The 20,769-nt window shown below is 44.1% G+C and overlaps 1 protein-coding gene across 4 annotated transcripts in view; it reads right to left on the bottom strand.

The window, feature by feature from the left end:
* Positions 1-14,212: 14,212 nt before the first annotated feature.
* RAB3GAP1 (RAB3 GTPase activating protein catalytic subunit 1) overlaps positions 14,213-20,769 on the bottom strand; it is a 110,269-nt gene continuing 103,712 nt past the window's right edge. For 2 of the 4 annotated variants that reach the window (XM_003909180.4, XM_017947887.3), the window contains 3 exons: positions 20,165-20,267; positions 17,189-17,209; positions 14,213-16,362 (listed from right to left, as the gene is read on the bottom strand). In XM_003909180.4, the coding sequence (XP_003909229.2) occupies positions 16,126-16,362; positions 17,189-17,209; positions 20,165-20,267 (361 nt within the window). In that variant the 3' untranslated portion in view covers positions 14,213-16,125. The remainder of the gene's footprint in view (positions 16,363-17,188; positions 17,210-20,164; positions 20,268-20,769) is intronic. The other 2 variants (XR_002516045.2, XM_003909179.5) reach the window with 1 other exon arrangement.

Genomic DNA, 20,769 nt, shown 5'->3' with positions numbered 1-20,769 from the left:
CCAGCTACTCAGGAAGCTGAGGTGGAAGGACCTCTTGAGGCCAAGACTTAGAGGTTACGGTGAGCCATGATCACTTCACTGCACTCCAGCCTGGGCAACAGAGTGAGACTCTGTCTGTTAAAAAAAAAAAAAAAGAGGCTGGGTGCGGTGGCTCACGCCTGTAATCCCAGCACTTTGGAGGCCAAGGCAGGCAGATCACGAGGTTGGGAGATGGAGACCATCCTGGCTAACACAGTGAAACCCTGTCTCTACTAAAAATAGAAAAAAAAAAAAAAACAGCTGGGCATGGTGGCGGGTGCCTGTAGTCCCAGCTACTCGGGAGGCTGAGGCAGGAGAATGGTGTGAACCCAGGAGGTGGAGCTTGCAGTGAGCAGAGATCATGACACTGCACTCCAGCCTGGGCAACAGAGCAAGACTCCATCTCAAAGAAAAAAAAAAGAGGGAAGTGAAGCACTGGTTAAGAGAAAACCCTTAGAGTGGTTACCTGTTTTCATGCTCTGAAGTTTGGTTGAAGTCACAGTGATCACTGCCATTCTGTATACCTTCCAACATACACAAATTTGGAAATCTGAACTATTTCATAACAGAAATGCCACCTAGCTTAGCTAAAAGGAATTATAGGAAATATACTTCTCTATAGACTCATGTGCATGCTCAATTAATTAGTCACATATTATATATCATGTAGGTGGTTAAAGAGCAATGTAAATAAAACATGGTCCCTGCCCCTCAAGAATGTGCCATCTAGCAGACTGAGAGGCTTGCCCATCTGTGGCACAATGTATCCTGACAGTCACAGCTGGCCTCCTCTGTGCAGGCATGAGGTATTCATTAGATTAGCTAGCATGAAGGCTCTGCCGTATTAAGGAAGTGTAATGGGGGGTGGCTTATAAGTGGGGGTGTCCGAGGAGTGGGCCTGACCAGTTGGTAAACTGGATGATTAGTTTGAAATGGCAGGATTTCAAATACATGCTTCACCCATTGTGTAGTTCTGCTGAAATCAGTCCTGAATCTTAGGGGTTCTGTGGCAAGTAAAAGGCAGATATCATATCCTCGTTTTGCCACTGGAAGAATTGAGACATTTTCTGGCTTACTCTGGTCAGAAATCTTGGTGCATGGAAATATCCCAAAGGAACCTCGGTGGGTTTATACTTCGTTCTGTGTGTCCTGGTGTTTAACAAGCTGAGCGTGCTCTACCTCGGGAAGTGTAGGTCTCCTTGGGTGGCACTGGCTTCCAGGCCTGCGGGGAGCATCATTTTGGAGCCCATGCCAGTATTTTATGGGTAAATTTTTCATCCAGCATCGTACTCCCACCTCCCCCAAACCCTCTTGATTCTGAGCAGCCATGGGCCAGGCCTTTGCACCTAACAGGTAACATTTTGATAGGTGTATTGCTGGACGGCTCAAGAGCACATGGATCTTTTTTTTTTTTTTTTTTGAGACAGAGTCTCGCTCTGTCGCCCAGGCTGGAGTGCAGTGGCCGGATCTGGGCTCACTGCAAGCTCCACCTCCCGGGTTCACGCCATTCTCCTGCCTCAGCCTCCCAAGTAGCTGGGACTACAGGCGCCCGCCACCTCGCCCGGCTAGTTTTTTGTATTTTTTAGTAGAGATGGGGTTTCACCATGTTAGCCAGGATGGTCTCGATCTCCTGACCTCATGATCCACCCATCTCGGCCTCCCAAAGTGCTGGGATTACAGGCTTGAGCCACCACGCCCGGCCGAGCACATGGATCTTTAAAAGGAAGCAAATCAGGGTAGCTGAGAAAAAAACACCAATTCCAGTGCTCAGTGGGAATTTATAGAATTCCTACTAAGGCATCTGCTCTATGGACTATTTTATCAGTCTGACTAACGGAGGGACCAAATACATCCTCACAGTTACTTGACATGATCTCTGCCCTTACTTGTTATTATTCTATTTTTATGGTTATTTTTATTAACAAGAAAACTATTGTTTCTAGTGAACTTAAGATGGCTAAATATCAAACCTAACAATTTAGGATGTTTTCCTAGAGTCTTCCAATCATTCCTCCAAAAAATGAGGGAGCATTTGATTCCTAACTTCCTCTTCTCCCTTCCCACGACAAGCCATAGATTAAATGGTGTCCTGCCAAAAGAAGATTTGTTTTGAGTGTAATTTTTTGGATGCTCTTCTAAAGGAGAATGATCTTTCTTTAGAGGCCTCCATGGAAACGCAGTATTACATTTTCCATTCTTTTAGAAAAGGGGAACAAAAGAACTATCTTCCTGTTGAAATCAAGAAATCGAGGGTCGGAGGATCCTAAGCTGTCCAGAACCCTATGACTGAGTCAGCTGATAATTCCTGTAAGCACTTGGCATTTTCAAAGCCGCCCGGGCCGGATAAGTCCGGAGGTCCAAAGCAGCCTTCCAGATCAAGTCCTGCAGTGGAAGCACCTCCTCCCCTCCTCCCTCCAAATCAGGAAATGTGCTCAGAGCTAGGTTTGGGGATAATTTAAACAGACAGTCCTTGTTCCCTGCCCAGCACATTCCCGCCTGGTGGGAGCTGAAAGCCGCAGCAGGGAAGGGTCTGTCCCTCTGAGGGTCAGGAACATAACGGGGCTGCAGCGTTCGGTCCCTTTAGCTCTTCTGGGTGCCCTGCTTCTCCTGACCCTGGAACCCAACCCTGTGCTCCTGGAACTTACGTACCATTCCCTTCCTGTCAAATGTGAGCCTTCTGTGAAAAACAGTGCCTGGTTGAAGTTTCCCTGCGAAGCCTGCTTGTTTCAGACACTGAGATCTGCTAAGGGCCCAGATGGCAGGATCTCTGACCAGCCTCCTGTCGTTGAAAAAGGCTGTCTTTTGTTGAGAGGATGCATTAAATCCTTCTCGGTGGGGTCAGCCCCAGTCCCTGCATAAATACCTCCTGTGGATTCGGTTTTGAAGGATGGGTGGATCCCAAAAGGAGGGCACCTTTCCTGAGTTCCAGAAGACCTTCCTCAGCTCTTTCCTGTACTATACACAGCTGTGGCTGCATAGAGGAAATTTATCCTTTCCACGACTGCAGGCCAGCAAGCCCTGTGAGAAACGAGTGATGAACACGATCGTGTTTCTGCAGCACTTGCCTACCTGTGACTCCCAGAAACAGTAGCATCCGTGTACCTGGAGAGCAGCAGCCCCAGGGGGCATCTTCCCACGGCCACACCTCCAGCCTGGCCTTCCCTAAACCCCCTTCCACACAGCCACCAGAGTGGTGGGTTTGATCACTGAGAGGCTAAATCTCTGTCATGTGACTGAATGACCTACTGACCATCTGTCATTATTTTAGGGAAATATTTGTTAAAAGGATTTTTTTATAAAGACAGGTGACTTTCCTAAATGCTCATGTAAATGAAATAAAGAGTTTTAAAAAATTACCACTCACAACCATAAATATCCTTTTTTGTTGTGTGTGTGTACCCACACATACGTATACAGATACACACAAGACATACACAATAAAACTGCAGTGTTATAAAGGTTCTCATAAATTGGAAATTGGCTTCTGTCCTCCACTCAGGCCCTGGCTAAAGCTCTTATCCTACTGGGAGGAGAGGAGACACAAAGGGGCTGGCGAGGTCAGGTGGCAAAAGGGAAGGCCCCACTGAGGCCCGGGGTGGAGAGGCACAAGTGGCACTCTGCGTTCCCTCATCCTCCCGAACTCATGCCTTCAAACCCGGCTGTATGATCCAGAATTGTCCCCATCACTATGCAAGCTGCTGCCAGTCTGCATAAGCCAGACCAGCTGGGGGCTCCCAGATGGACCCTCAGACTCAGGCCTCAGGCTTGACGGGCTGCCTGCAGCCTTTGCGTTGACCACTCGATAATGCAATCCTGCATCTTCTGTGATGGAAACTTTTAGTCCCACACTAGGATAGAAATATATACTATTTTTATTTTATTTCATTTATTTATTTTTGAGACAGAGTCTCACTCTGTCACCCAGGCTGGAGTGCAGTGGCACCATGTCAGCTCACTACAAGCTCTGCCTCCCAGGCTCAAGTGATTCTCCTGCCTCAGCCTCCAGAGTAGCTGGGATTACAGGCACGCGCCACCACGCTTGGCTAATTTTTGTATTTTTAGTAGAGACAGGGTTTCACCATGTTGGCCAGGCTGGTCTCAAACTCCTGACCTCAAATGATCCACCAGCCTCGGCCTCCCGAAGTGCTAGGATTACAGGCGTGAGCCACTGCGCCTGGCCTGAACTATTTTTTTTAAATAGTAAAATGAACAGCAGTGTACCTCCCACCTATCTTAAAAAATGAAGTATTCCCTCTGCCTTTAAACCTGGTCCCCTGCCGCCCAAGTACATTCCCTTTCCCTCCCCGTAAACACTCACTCTCCTGAGTTGTGTGGAAAGCAGCCCCTTGCTTTTCTTTATGGGAGTGCCACATATGTGCATGTTCCTAAACATGTTATTGTTGAGTTACTTGTTTTTGACCTTTAGATAATGAAATTGTACTGCATATATGCCCCTGTGACATGCTTCTGCCACTCGATTTTACGTTTGTGATACATACTCACCATGCCAATAAGTGTAATAATAGTAGTTCATTTCTTTTCACTATTCTCTGATAAAAAATAATTATCCTTTCCACTGTTGAAGGACATCAATTTCCAGTCTGTGATTTCTCTAAAGTGCTGCCGTGAACATGGCTGTTCATGTCTCCTGGTGTCCATGTGTGCAAACATTTCTCACACTTGGATGTGCATCAGTCACCTGAAGGGCTTGCTGAAACCCAGGTTGCTGGGCCCCAGCCCTAGAGTTTCTGGCTCAGGAAGTCTAGCGGCTGGAGAATTTGCATTTCTAACAAGTTCCCCCGTGATACTGACGCTGCTGGTCTAGGGACCACTGCCCTAAAGTACATCCCAGGAGCAGAGTTACGCGCTGTAGGGTGTGTATTTGTTCAAACCTTTTAGGTAATGCAAAATTATTTTCCAAAGTTGAACCAATTTGCAGTCTTGCCAGCAATGAAAATGAGTTCCTGTTGCTCAGAATCCTTGTCAACATTTGAATATTGTCTAACTTCAAAATGTGTGCCCATCTGGTATGTGTGAAATAGTGTCTCATGATTTTGATTTGCATTTTTCTAAATACTAATGAGGTTGAAATTTATCCTATGTGTTTTGCTCACTCCTCTTTCCTCTTCTATGACAGACCTGTTCCTATCTTTGTGTGTGTATGTGTAGTTTGCTATTAAGTTTTTAGTCTTTTCTTACTGATTCAAGGGAGGGATTGTAAAGTCTGTTCTGCACAATAATGCATATTGGTTGTCTAGGTGCAAATTTATTTTCCTAGTCTGTAGCTTGTCTTTTCTCACTCTGTATTTTCTTTTCTTTTCTTTTTTTTTTTTTTTTTTTTTTTGAGATGGACTCTTGCTCTGTCGCCCAGGCTGGAGTGCTGTGGCACGATCTTGGCTCACTGCAAGCTCCGCTTCCTGGGTTCACGCCACTCTCCTGCCTCAGCCTCCTGCGTAGCTTGGACTACAGGTGCCAACCACCACGCCTGGCTAATTGTTTTCTTTTTTTTTTTTTTAGTAAAGACAGTGTTTCACCGTGTCAGCCAGGATGGTCTCACTCTCCTGACCTCATGATCCACCACCTCGGCCTCCCAAAGTGCTGGGATTACAGGCGTGAGCCACTGCGCCTGGCCTCATTCTGTATTTTCTTTCTTTGTTAAACAGAAGTCCTTAATATTAATGGAGTCAAATGTATCCATCTTTTCCTTTGTGGTTCATATTCTTTGTGTTTCCTTTACGGTTCATAATTCCTTTGTATTTATTTAAGAAGACCTCCCTACTTTGGAATTTTAAAGCTACTTTCCTACATAATATTCTAAATGTTTTATGTATTTGTGTTTTACAGAACAGTATTTAGTCTACCAGAAATTGATTTTTGAGTAGGGAGTGATATTGGGATCCAATTTTATTTTTCCTCTTGGGATACAAGGATAACTTCTCATCCTTGTATGAGAGGTTTATTAACTATCCCATCTTTTCCCACTGATCTGCCTTGCTGTCTCTATCAAAACTCAAGTTTCCTTATATGGACAGGTCTGCTTCTGAACTCTCTATCTGTTCTATTGGACTACTTTAAGTCAGTGCCACGCTCTTTTTTTTTTTTTTTTTAACTTCTGTTTTTTGAGACAGGGTCTACCTCTGTCACTGAGGCTGGAGTGCAGTGCAATCTCAGCTCACTGCAACCTCAGCCTCTCAAGTAGCTGAGATGGCAGGCACATGCCACCAAGCCTGGCTAATCTTTCCTTTTTTTTTTTAGACAGGTGTCACTCTGTCACCCCAGCTGGAGTGCAGTGGCACGATCACATCTCACTGAGCCTTGACCTCCTGGGCTCAGCCTCCCAAGTAGCTGGGACCATAAGCATGCATCACCACATCCAGCTAATTGTTATTTTTTGTAGAGACAGGGTTTTGCCATGTTACCTAGACTGGACTCAAACTCCAGGGTTCAAGAAATCCACCTGCTTCGGCTTTCCAAAGTGCTAGGGTTACAGACTTGAGCCATTGTACCCAGCCATTTTTACTATTTTCTTTTTATAGAGATGGGTTCTCACTATGTTGCCCAGGCTGGCCTTGAACTCCTGGGCTCAAGTGATTCTCCTACCTCAGCCTTCCAAAGTGCTGAGATTATAGGTGTGAGCCACCATGTGCAGCCTGAACTTTTGCTTTTAATTGACCATAAGAATTGTACATATTTATGGGGTACAGTGTAATGTTTTCATACAAGTATATATTGTGTACTAATCAAATCAGGGTAATGAGCATATCCATCACCTCAAACACTGTGCAGGAAGTCAGGGACCCTGAATGGAGGGACTGGCTGGAGCCGCAGTAGAGGAACATAAATTGTGAAGATTTCATGGACATTTATCAGTTCCCAAATAATACTTTTATAATTTCTTATGCCTGTCTTTACTTTAATCTCTTAATCCTGTTATCTTCATAAGCTGAGGATGTACGTCACCTCAGGACCACTGTGATAATTGTGTTAACTGTACAAATTGATTGTAAAATGTGTGTATGAACAATATGAAATCAGTGCACCTTGAAAAAGAACAGAATAACAGCGATTTTTAGGGAACAAGGGAAGACAACCATAAGGTCTGACTGCCTGCGGGGTTGGGCAAAAAGAGCCACATTTTTCTTTCTGCAGAGAGCCTATAAACAGATGTGCAAGTATGAGAAATATTGCTACATTATTTTCCTAGCAAGGAATATTAATACCCTGGGAAAGGAATGCACTGCAGGGAGGTTTATAAACGGCAGCTCTGGGAATGTCTGTCTTATGTGGTTGAGATAAGGACTGAGATATGCCCTGGTCTCCTGCAGGACCCTCAGGCTTACTAGGGTGGGGAAAAACTCCATCCTGGTACATTTGTGGTCAGACCGGTTCTCTGCTCTCAAACCCTGTTTTCTGTTAGTTAAGATGTTTATCAAGACAATACGTGCACTGCTGAACATAGACCTTTATCAGTAGTTCTGCTTTTGCCCTCTGCCTTGTGATCTTTGTTAGACCCGTATTAGTAGTTCTGCTTTTTGCCCTTGGAAGCATGTGATCTTTGTATCTACTCCCTGTTCTTACACCCCCTCCCCTTTTGAAACCCTTAATAAAAACTTGCTGGTCTGAGACTAAGGTGGGCATCTCGGTCCTACCGATATGTGATGTCACCCCTGGTGGCCCAGCTGTAAAATTCCTCTCTCTGTACTGTCTCTCTTTATTTCTCAGCTGGCCGACACTTACGGAAAATAGAAAGAACCTATGTTGAAATATTGGGGGCAGGTTCCCCCAATAAAACACTTGTCATTTCTTTGTGGTAAGAATATTCAAAATCCTCTCTTCTAGCTATTTTGAAATAAACAATACAGTATTGTTAACTATAGTCACCCTACTGTGCAATAAAACAGCAGAACTTATTTCTTGTATTTAACTGTAACTTTGTACCCATTAACCAACTTCTTCCCATTTCCCCCTGTCCCCCACCACCTCCCCAGCCTCTGGTAACTACTATTCTACTCTCCACTTCTATGATATCAACTTCTTCAGATACCTGATATGAGAGCATGTGGTATTCGTTCTTCTGTGCCTGGCTTATTCACTTAACATTATATCCTGTCTGTTCATCTATGTTGTCCCAAATCACAGGATTTCATTCTTTTTTTAAAATCACTGAATAGTATTCCATTGTGTATGTGCACCATGTTTTTTTGTTTTTTTTTTGTTTTGTTTTGTTTTTTTTTGAGACAGAGTCTGCCTCTGTCACCCAGGCATGGAGTGCTGTGGTGCAATCTCAGCTCACTGCAACCTCTGTCTCCTGGGTTCAAGGGATTCTCATACCTCAGCCTCCCGAGTAGCTGGGATAACAGGCATGTGCCAACATGCTGAGCTAATTTTTGTATTTTTAGTAGATGCGAGGTTTTACTATGTTGTCCAAGATGGTCTCGAACTTTTGACCTCAAGCGATCCACCCACCTTGGCCTCCAAAAGTGCTGGGATAATAGGTATGAGCCACCACGCCAGGCCACGCATCGCATTTTTTTTAATCCATTCATCTGCTGATGGACACTTTGGTTGATTCCACATCTTAGCTGTTGTGAACACTGCTGCAATAAACATGGGAGTGCAGATATCTCTTTAATATGCTGATTTCCTTTCCTTTGGTTAGACACCCTGTAGGGGGATTGTTGGATCATAGGGTAGTACCATACTCTTTTATAGTACAGCATTACTAAGTCTAACTATCTTATAGAGCAATATCATGACCCTATTCTTCAAGAATTGCTTGGTTGTTCATGGCCTTTTGCACTTCTATATACAATTCAGATTCAACTCTTCTAATTCCACCAAAAAACAAACACCAAAAGAAAATATTTTGGTGATTTTGTTTGGAATTATATGTCACTGTGGGGAGAATGGACATCTTTAGGGTACCTTATCTTTCTGTATAAGAACAAGGGTATGTCACCAAAATAATATAACAATGGCAATACTGACATTCTCAACTTAATGTCTTTTAATTCTTTTTCAGTAAAGATTCATGATTTTCTCTCTGGAAACCTTGCATATCTTTTGCCAAATTTATCAGTAGCTCTCTACCATGTCTGATAGAGTTCAAATTTGAAAAACCAGAATTCATATTTGAAAACCTATCTCCTAATTGAAAATGTATCCCCTAAATCAGCTCTATGGCCATTTTGCCAAGTTCTGTCCTAAGAAGTGACCCAACATAGCTTTTGTCTTTTCTCTCCATCAGCACACACAGAAGAAAGGAAAAGTTAAGTGGGCAGCAGGGGAATGGGCCACTCATAATTTCTACTTAACACAGATTTTTTTTACCTGTGAGAAAAATGATCTGCTCTAAGAACATATACAATTTGGATATTTGCAGAGGTCTCAGATGGAATCTTCAGTGACAAGGCCACATCTATCCCAGCTCACTCAAGCATTTTTGGTTGCATTGTTTCTATTACAACCCAGGTGGATCCTTGCTGGGCTCCTGCCAGCAGCTTCCACACACCTGGAGTGGGTCAGCTTTTCCTGCAGTTTCGCTTCTATGCCAGTTCCTGGGAGCAGCTGTCTACCAGGACACAGCTGGGGAGATGACAAACACACAAAAAAAGCATGTTTGGCTCCCCAGCCAGATGGTAAGGCCTGAAACCCCTGACCGTTTTGGAAAGGTTTGCTTTACTGATGGGATAACATTAACCCTGCTAGCACCTGTGTCGGGGAAGCCTTCTTACCATGTCCCTCAGTGGCAGGGAGGGAGCCTACACACTTATTCAGGGTAGTTTGCTCGCCTGGACTAACCCCCAGCGGGAATTTCAGCCTCTTACTTGAGTCTCTAAGAGGACAGCCATTGCTTGCATTTTTTTCCCCAAAGTCACAACAGGAGTCAAGAAAATCAATGAAGAGTATTCCTAGGCTCTGGAGTCCCCCCGCTGTCAGTGGAAAGCCCTGTGCAGAGACAATCACCTGCCACTGGGACAGGGCAGGATAGGGCATGTCCCCACCCAGGCTCAGTGGCAACGGAAGCCCTTGGGTGGGACCCAGCCACAGCCACAGAGAAGGCTGGGCCTCCCACCATCACACTCCCTTCACTCCCAGAATAGTTGAGGATGTTTGGGAAATTCACACTCTAAAAATAATTCATTTTTTCATATAGGCAAGATAACAGCAGAGCGACAGTGCGTTACTAAGAACGCGGTTCCCTTGTTATGTAACATGGGCAAAAATAGTGTTTGGGGCCAAAATAGGGCTGAGAAAGAGGAATGTGAACAAACAGCATGGACAAGTCATTATTTACTCAAATCGTCCTGTGGCTGGGGGGCTTTGGAAGAGCTTTGATGGTGTCCCATCACTGATGACCCAGGTCGGACTGGCCTCTGTCCACAGCCGAGGCCACCTTTCTGAAGCAAAGTTTAATGGAAGCAAAGGTGTCTGTAGAGGAGGCTGTTTAAGGCAAGGCCCTGGCCCAGCAAACAGACAGGCGAGGGGCCTCCTGGAACACCATCCCATTTCGGGGCACATGCTGAAGAGGAGGGGCCATCCCAGAGCACAGGTTGCGCAGAGCTCCTGTCATGGCGCTTGGGGGTGGGCTGGTGGCAGGGCCCCAACCCTGAGGGGCTGGGCCACGTCCCCACCCTCTCTGGATGCGGTCCCAAGTTGGGGGTCTTCCGGTTCAGCTGCATCCTTGGCTGCTAAGCTAAGGCCAAGAACGCCCCCTGCAGGAGGAGGCGCTGCTCACTTTGGAGGGATCATCCGTGACAGCCTGTCAGACACCACAAGCTGCCAGGGGAGGAGTTCAGTCTCTGCCCATAGAGTTGGCAGAGAAGTTGTGCTTAGATGGAGTAGCTTGAGTTTGTGCTACAAGAACTAGCCAAGTCCCACTTTTGAGAACCAGAGAAATGCCAGCGGCAGAGTCCTTGGGCTTCCGGGAGCTAATATTCTCAAGTGTAGTCTCATGATGCCCGATGGTCGTATATTAGAGGCCAGAAGATTTAAACACAAGAGTGGGGCCCCTTTTGCCAGAGAGGCATCGAGGCATCCATCCATCCATCCATCCACCCACCCCTATCCGTTACAGTGTGCCCAGAAGAAAGGAGCTGGCAGTAGGGGCCAGGGCAGTAGACAGGGCCACCTGTTGGACTGAGGCAAACTGGCGGCTGCTTCATGACCTTCGCCCCTTCCACATCCTGCCCACCAATGCCTGGCAAGGAGCAGTGCAAGAAACCCAAACCGCAACTGGCTTGGGGCAGAAGTTTTAAGGGCACCCACCCTGCTAGCAAAGGAGTACTGACCTTCCCAGACTGCCCTCGAGGCAGCCCTTCTCTATTCTTTCCCAGTAAGAAGTATTTGCCTCTCTCTGAATGCATTTGCTCCTCTGCATAGACAGACACAACAGTCGCCTCTTAGTCCTCATCTTGTCATCCTAGTGGCATTTGACACAGCTGATCAATTCCTGCCCTCTTGAAGTATGTTTTCTCTTAGTTTCTAAGACATCACATTTGGTTTTCCTTCTGCCTCTGTAACTATTTCTTCTTCATCTTTTCTGCCAGTCCTTGTCCTCCTCTTCCTCTCTGGCTCAATCCCCAGACCTCTTCTGCTTGGGTGACCTCATACTGTCCCTGGCTTAAGTATTATCTAAGTTTCCCAATTTATTATATTATAAGCCCTAACCCTTTCCTTAAGCTCCAAACTTACACAGCCAACCACTTGGGTATTAGTTATCTATTGCTGCCGAATAAATTACCCCCAAATTTAGCAGTTTAAAATACACATCTTCTTATACAGTTTCTGAGAGTTAGTCATCTGGGAGTGGCGTAGCTGGTAGTCCAGGCCCAAGGTCCCTCCTGAGGCTGCAGTTACCTGCAGGCCGGGAGGATCCACTTCCAAGTTCACTCACGTGGCTGTTGGCAGGACCTTCCATTCCGCACCATGTGGGCCTCTCTTTAGGAACCAAAATAGAAGTTGCAATGGCTCCTATAACCTAACCTTGGGAGTGACATTCCAACACTTCCTCCACGTTCTGTTGGTCAGAGACTAACCCTGGTACAATGGGTGTGGGGTTGGGGGGCTACACAGGGTGTGAGTTGGAGGCAGGAGGCTGGCCACCACAGCCATCTAATAAACCTCTCAAAATCAACATGCCCTAAGCTCGAGTTCAGCACTCGCAGCAGCCCCACAACTTGCTCTTCCCTGTCTTCCCCATTGTAGTAAATGACAGCATCATTCACTCAGGTCCCAAACCTTCAAGTCATCCTTGACTCTCAGACCCTCGCTGAATCCACTGGTAAATTCTGTGCATTCCGCCTTCAAGATCTGTATCATCTCTGATCCCTTTTATGCTCCGTGGCTACCACACCAGTCCAGAGTGCTCTCACCTCCCCTCTTCCCACTAGTTTCACTACTTCCACCCCAGCCTCTGCAGTGTATTCACCACACAGTGGCCAAAGGGATTTTTTTTTCTTTCTTTTTCTTTTTTTGAGACCGAGTCTCACTCTGTTGCCCAGGCTGGAGTGCAGTGACACGATCTCGGCTCACTGCAACCTCCGCCTCCCGGGTTCAAGCAATTCTCCTGCCTCAGCCTCTAGAGTAGCTGGGACTACAGGTAGGCGTCACCACGCCTAGCTAATTTTTAAATTTTTAGTAGAGATGGGGGTTTCACCATGTTGACCAGGATGGTCTCAATCTCCTGACAGATGATCCGGCCACCTCAGCCTCCCAAAGTGCTGGGATTATAGGCACGAGCCACTGCACTCGGCCCCAAAGAGATTTTTAAATGTCACATCATGACATTCCTTGATTCAAACTCTCCAATGACTTCCCTTCTTAGTCAAGAAAACAAATCTCAACTCGTACGGCTGTACGCATCTGGCCCTTGCACGTCTACAACTTTCTTTCCTGCCCCTCTTCCCCTCACTCCCCTCCAGCCACACCAGCCTTCCTTCTGTGCTTCCCATGTGCCGGGTACACCCCTGCCTCAGGCTTTTCATTGGCCAGCCCCTGTCTGCAATCTTCTCCTAGTCATCTATACACAGGACTGCCTCCTCACTTCAGTCTCTGCCCAAATGTCACCACCAAATGTCGTAAGCCCTCCCTTATCACCTCCTAGAAGGCAGACTCCCTCCCTAGACCAGCTGTTGACACTTGGTGTCCCATACTGTGAGCTTCCTGAGCACGTTCTAGGTCTTCCACGTTCTAGTCACTGCTGTCTCCCTGATGCCTAGAACAGCACCTGGCGCATAGCAGGTACTGAATAAACATTTGCTGGACTAATGAATGAAATATAAACATAAATGCGTAGGGTTTTAAAATACTCCAACTTGAAGAAAAATCTGAATTATTCCAGTGGTACAGGAATGTATGGGGGTGGGAGGGCCCCAGAGAGGCCATTTCACAAGCACGTGCACCTCTTAGGAGCACAGTCTCAGGCACACAGGATTAAAAAACACTATAATTGCCACCTTCCTTCTAAGGAGCAGACAGTTTCGCTCAAGATCTAGGACAGCTGTGTACTTTCTTAGCCTCTCCTCTCCCGCCAGTGTGGCCTTTCTAAAACCCACCATGTCACTCCCCTGCACAAAACCCTTCAGTGACTCACTACCGCCCCAAAGGCAAAGCCCTAACTAACTTATAGCTGCGGCTTCCCCCGAACTTCTTGGTCTTGCCTTAGTTCACCTCACCATCTTCATTTCTTGCCCCTTCCCACTCTAGATACCATACTTCAGCCAAATAGAAAGGTTGGCTGCTCCCCAAATAGACATCTTCCCTTATTTCTGGGATTTTGCCCATTCCGTTCCTCTGCTTGTAACATACTTTCCGTCCCCTCCTGTCAGTTACCTTTTGCCCCAACTCTCACCCTAGAGCGAGCTTCTTCACAGTGGCCTCCAGGCTCCTGGCAAGAAGGGAGGGCAAGCCCCAGTGTGCAAGGACTTGTTAAGTCTCTGTCTGTTGACCAAAGAAAGACACAGCCGAGACCAGATTGAAGAGGTGGAGAAATAAAGCACTTCACAATGAAAATCGTGATTTCACTGCACACAGGGCTAGAGGAACGCCTGGTTCTCTGCAAGCCATTTCCCACCCGCCCCCCTCATGCTTTCCCAAGCGCCTGCTCAGCTTCTGGTCTCAATCCCAAAATCACATCCTCTGGGGTAATTTTCCTGATCCCCAAAGCCTGGGTGAAGAACCTTTCCTACAACACTTTATGATACTGCTGCATTTATTACTCCGTACTGCCAATGAATACACAAATGTAGGATTACATTCAATTATTTGTAGGAGAAATGCAGGCCCTCCGATCCACACGGCGGAGGTGACTATACTCAACATTTTGTGGCACATGGTGTCAGTTCTCCCTATAAGGGAGTGTGTTTTGGTTTCTGTTTTATCTTCATTGCTCGTACTGTACCTGACACAAAGTGGGTACTTAAAAATATCTGTGAAATAAATACATAACTACCATAAAAATAAAATGGAGTACTTTAAAAAGGCACAAAGAATGTTCTTGAGACCACTGCCTTGTTAGGCTCAGCAGGCTGCAAACATTAGAGCTGAGACAGCACAAAACTACGTGAAATGAGAATGAAATGCCTCAGCAGGAGAAAATGAGAGAAACACTACAGAAAGCGACACTTTCCTTTTATTAGATTCACAATGCTTTGTAACGCCCAACCTCTCCTTTGTAGAATTTTTCTTTGTTAGAAAACAGACAAACTGTGTCCTTAGGAACTATCTTCTACTTGGTCCAGCGCTGGCCTCAGGCCGCCTGCATCTGCGTGGACCAGTAAGAATGAAGTCCAGCGGCATAGAGAAAAGCATCATAAACTGGAAGGTCATCCCCCAGGGCCTCCCCGACTTCACATACACAGAGACGTGTGCGTGTGGCACACACATTATATATAGAGATATGTATTTTTTTTTTTTTTTACAAAAAATAAAATAATTTGCACAGCTCTATTAATTCTTTAAAATTACACAGGCAAGGTTTATGCTTCAGTATAACCATTTTTACTTTGGATTGAAGTGAGAATTTTAGGCCTAAAAATAACAAGATTACCAAGCAGAGGCCATCTAGCAACACAGACACAAGACATCTTGAGCTCCATGAAACTAGAAATGTGGTGATGTCATCCTCACACAGGGGGCTACACATCCCCATCGATTATTTTAACTAAAATACAAAAGCAAAATAGTGTGTTAAAATAATCCTCTACTCAGTGCAGGAGCACATATACCAAATTATACTATCTGCATGACAGTCTCTAGGTACCAAGACTGTATTTTTGCAAGTGCTATTCTCTACTTCATTAAACAGAGTACCCAGCCAGCAACCACAAAAAAGGAACGCATGCTGTACAGCAAGAGAAGGGGAGGGAGACGATTTTCAGGGTGATAACTCACATGGCAACCAAAAGGAAAATAAGTAAGACAAACCTCACAAGATAGATATAAAACTAATTTGCAGTGACATCTGATATGTAGTTTTATCAGAAGTAATACATTTAGGTTACAGTTATGTGAAAAAGAGAAACTATATGAAATTATAGGCTTTCTCCTAGAATATCCAAAATGCTTATCAACAGTTAATTAGTACAAGAAAGATGACCACCAGGTGACTGAATAGACAGAATGTCATGTAGTATTTTAAAAACACAGATTCTGGGACTAGAAGCTACCACCAAAATATCCAGAAATCTGAGTTAACAAGTCCTTTACTTTGCACACTTGCTGCTGATATATAGAACCACGAAGTGTTAGCACAGACCACAAATGCAACCGCTCGCCTGGAGGCCCTCACAGAAGAGAAGGCGATGAACACCATCCCGCCAGGGTGAGGACAGGGAGTGTCGGATGCGTTTGTGTTTCCCCCCATATACAAAGGCCATCTCTAGCGCGGAAATCTCTCAACAGCTCAAGCCCATTCTCGCTGCCTCCTCCGTGAAACAACAGAGCTCAAGCTTGGTGCTGGGAAGTCTTTCTGATGCTGGTTTGATTTCTGATCACCCAAATGGACAGGGCCCTCTCCAGGACCTCCCAGGTTCTCCCTGGTACCTTCCCTCCCGCAGGAGGAGGCAGCACTGTCACTGACGCCACCAACGAGTAATGCTCCAAGAATCAGAAGAAGGAGGTATCTGATGAAAAGGCACCTGCAAGTCTAAAGTCCTCTTTGGTGAGAACACTGTACATCCGCTGAGGCAGAGCTTTGGAGTAGGGAGCAGGGCGCGGCACAGTGGTGCGCAAAATGAATTCCCGGCCGGCAGGGGGTGGGAAGTCTGACACGGAGTTCTGCCTTCTTTCCTCTGGGGAGCCCATTCTCTTCGATTCCTCCTCTGGTGGAGTCATGGCTGCAGCCTGGAAAAGAATCAAATGCTAAAGCCAAAAGCAGGTCAAATGCTAAACTCAGATGCTTTTGAAGGACAGGTGATTTAATATGATAAAGATATGAAAATGCCCCAAGTTACTCAGTAATGCAGTCAGCTATATGTTAAGATTACTCAAAAACCACATAACACAGCAAATGCAAGAAGCTGGAGACACTGCATGAGCAGCCGGGCTGGAGACAGACAGGAGGGATGATGGCTGCCAGGCAATCTGCTCTGAGGAGAGAAAGCCATATTCAGACATCTGATGAAAAAGGACCTCGGAGCTGTGCTGCTTTCTATGTTTCTTCCAGCGATGACCCAAGTCTACATCTGATAGCCTTAGTCCAGTAAGGAGCTGTTTTTCTCCAGAGTGAAAAGATGATTTTCATCTTGACTCTGGGTCAGAATTTTTAATCGATTCTTTTTAAGGTTCACTTGCCAAATTAAAAGTAGGAGCACTGGTCTTGCTTGCTGGGCAGCTAATGTGATGCCGAAGTGATAGAGCCCCACATGGCAACCACACAAGAGAAGTTCTCAGTATTAAAGGCATCTATCTTTTCATTGAAATGACATAAAATGCATATTCATTTACAGCCTACAATTTTAATTCTTATTACTATACTTTTTTTAATACCATCAATTTGGAAAAAAAATTGTTTTGGCAATGAAAACATGAAATCATGTTGCGCTAAGTATCAGCAAGAAAGGTAAGCCAAATCCAGACTGTGAGAGAGGTGGTTAGTGTTAATGACCTTATGAAGTTCGAGGAATGGGAAGGAACAAGGAACTATGAGGGGCAAAGGCTATTTTGTTACCTCATCAGAAGATTCAGTCAGCTTGAGAAGGGGTGAGAAAAGAAACAGTGATGAAAGGGAAACAAGCAAGATGGTTTAAATCGGGCTAGACAAGGGAGTTCAGGATTATTTCAAAGACAGCATGCACTACATTAAGGAACACGATCCTATCAAAAGAATATTCAAGACAAAGTCACACCACACACAGCACACCTAGCTGTCAACTACAGCAAACATCTACTACTCCTCATGCATCCATGGCTCAACAGGTGACATATGATGTCATTTAATGGGAGAAATGACCAACAAAAACCTAGCTCTTTTACTGGGAATTACAATGCTTAAAAAAAAAAAAAGTGTTCATGGCTTGAAAAATAGATATTCCAGTGAATTTAGGAATAGGTGCCTAAAAGTTATTCAATCTAGCAAGTCTGAAGCAAAATCCAGTTAGTCATTTATTTGCTGAATTCCATTTAAGTATGTACATACCAGGGACACCTGTAATCATAAGGCTCATTACTATTTATAATTTTAAGGAAAAGTTATAAATATATAAAATTACTATAAGTTATAAAAATGCCAAGTGAAATTACATCACAACTTTTTTAAAAAAATGTGTTAAAATCTTGACTAATTAGTAAAATTGATACAAAGTATCAGCTAATGAAAATAAAAGTTACATGAATAAATTCTAACAGTTTACTTCAGCCAGACATTTAAGTACTGAGTTTAAAAATGAACCAATCAGATGCTTGTTATATTGATTAAGACAGTCTATCAATTCCCTGAAAACACTGACTACAAGGTCTGAAAACTTTTAAAATTTTTTCTTAAATGACATAATGTAGATGAATGTACAATTTCAGTAGCCATTAAGGGAGTTAGCTATACAATGAGGCCACTAAAAGATGACATACTATGTTCCTGTATTTAGTGATTTTGAAAGATAAGTATATTAAGTGGAAAACAAGAATAACAAAGTAATTATATAATATAACCATTTTAAAATTTATACATATGTATCTACTAGATGTTAAATCATCAATGGGTAGTGAGATTATATGATTAATATTTTCTTATAATTTTCTAGGCCAGGTGTGGTGGCTCACACACACGTATAACCTCAGCACTTTGGGAGGCTGAGGAAGGAGGATTGCGTGAAACCAGGAGTTCTAGATCAGCCTGGGCAACAAAGTGAGACCCCGTCCCTACAAAAAATACAAAAATTAGCTGGGCGTGGTGGTGCATGCCTGTGGTTCTAGCCTCTTGGGAGGTTGAAGAGAGAGGATTGCTTAAACCTAGAAGTTCAAGGCTGCAGTGAGCTATGATCGTGCCACCGCACTCCAGCCTGGACTACAGAGTGAGACCCTCTATTTAAAAAAGTGAATAAATAAATATAAAATTTCCTATACTGTCAAAGTTTTACTTGTAGTCAGTAGAGGGGGTAAGGAGGTTATTTCTATTTTGGGGAAAATAATTTTGTTCAGTTATCTAAAATAAGTAACAGTCTCAGGACTAAAGATATAAATACTTCAGATTTTAAATCCTCTTAACACATAACTTTTTTTTTTTTTTGAGACGGAGTTTTATCGCCTAGGACAGAGTGCAGTGGCATGATCTCAGCTCACTGCAACCTCTGCCTCTTGTGATTCTCCTGCCTCAGCCTCCCAAGTAGCTGAGATTACAGGTGCTCGCCACCACGCCCAGCTAATTTTTGTATTTTTAGTAGAGACAGGGTTTCACCACGTTGGCCAGGCTGGTCTTGAACTCCTGACCTCAGGTGATCCACCCACCTCGGCCTCCAAAAGTGCTGGGAATACAGGTGTGAGCCACCATGCCCAGCCAACATGTCACTTTTTAAAAATGATCAAAGAGGAAGGAATTTTTGCAATACGAGGAACATTCATATGGGTGGCTAACAAGGAAATGTGCTTGTAAGCTTCTGGGTAGTAAACTGGATAGATATTATCAGATGTAGAACCAAACTCAGTTCTTCTTTTCATGCCAGAGACAAAAACAAAATAAATCAGAGCAAGTATCTATTATTCATTTGAAATTCTGAAGTTTAAGGAGCTGCCCCACAAACAAACTGAGATTTGAGCTCTTGCTAAGAATTCCTATCGGTGTATCTGGCTATGAATTTGAATATATTAACTAGCTGTATTCCAGACCAACTCTATGGGGATTAGCCAGTTGTTATTCCCTGTGTAGACCTACAGAAATTCTTTTTCTTATTTGTTGCTGAAAATTACTCTCTCACAACTGGGTCATTCTAGTGTAATCACAGTGCCACAGAAGGGGAAGTGTGTAATTAGTGCACATCATAATACCTTTATCAGAATTCCTAATATTAATGAGCACTGAACTGAGAATTATCTGTGGGATGCCAGAGCCCTTAACCAGTAACCAAGATACTACATAATTTTAAAACCTTTACTTTCACTACTAGAGTAATGGTTATGATAATTTTTCAAACTGGGCTTTCTTTCTGTGCTGAAATCTGTTTCCATAGCCCTAAAAATCTGAAGTTTTTCCTCTTCTTTTCTAGGAAACCTCAAAGGTAGATCTCCTCACCATTACAAGCACAATTATATTTATAATTTAAGCTGAGTTGTGAATCCACTTTGCCCCACATGGGGTTTAAAGATGGTAAAACTGAACTCCATTCTAATTTGAAAGTTCCTATTTTTTTCCCACAGCACAACTCTGGCCATTGCTAACTGAGTCCCTGCCAACTTCTATAACAATGGATTTTGGACTCTTCTAATTTTTAAAATTTAGGTCCTAGAATATACTTATCATTTTAATTCAACATGTAGGAAATCAAATGGATTTCAAAGACTCAGAAGTCATTGTTTCTTCAGTGTTCAAACCCAATGCCCAGGCTTACACTCAGGTGACATGAGTGTGATCAGCCATGTGTGGGAACTAAGACAGCCTCTTCTCCAGTAGAGGTTTGGAGAGATCATGATGGAGTCAATAATGATTCTCACATACCCTCTGAGCATTCACAAACAGCTTGTGAATGATCCTGCCAGCATGTCCTCTTCCTGCACCGGTGACTAACACTTCAGGCTGCTCCAGCAGGCAACTCACAAACCTAGGAGAGAGAGACAGGCAACGAAAGGATGGAAAGTGAGCTGTCCAGGCCACTGCGCGTCCATCCTCCCACAGGAGTTTTGTGGACAAATCCTCAAGCTGATACTGGCTAAACCCAACAAAGTTGGAGTGAAATTTTACAGCAAGATAGATTGACATTTGCAATTATTATCGACTTAACTGACAATCTTCCTACTTTTTCGCCTGTGTTAATAAAAAATTTTTAAAGCCCATCTCTGTCAAAGTGTAAGAAAAAAGTCTATTTTTTTCAGACTAGCTTAGAAAATGCTACAGTTAATAAAAGATGAAAAAAATTTTGTATGATATAAACTAAGTTACATTTATCCAATAAAAGCAATGATCCATATTTGTTTTTGTTTTTTTTTAAGGGGTGTGTGTCTGTGTGTGCACGCACACGTGCACATATGCTTAAAATACTTGTGTTGGGCAAAGTCGCAATTGTAAACTGTTCCATTAGATGCTGGAAACACTGAACTTCCAAG

Source organism: Papio anubis, chromosome 10, assembly GCF_008728515.1.
Source record: "Papio anubis isolate 15944 chromosome 10, Panubis1.0, whole genome shotgun sequence".
Taxonomy (NCBI): Eukaryota; Metazoa; Chordata; class Mammalia; order Primates; family Cercopithecidae; genus Papio; species Papio anubis.
This window is presented reverse-complemented; position numbering and strand designations above follow the sequence as displayed.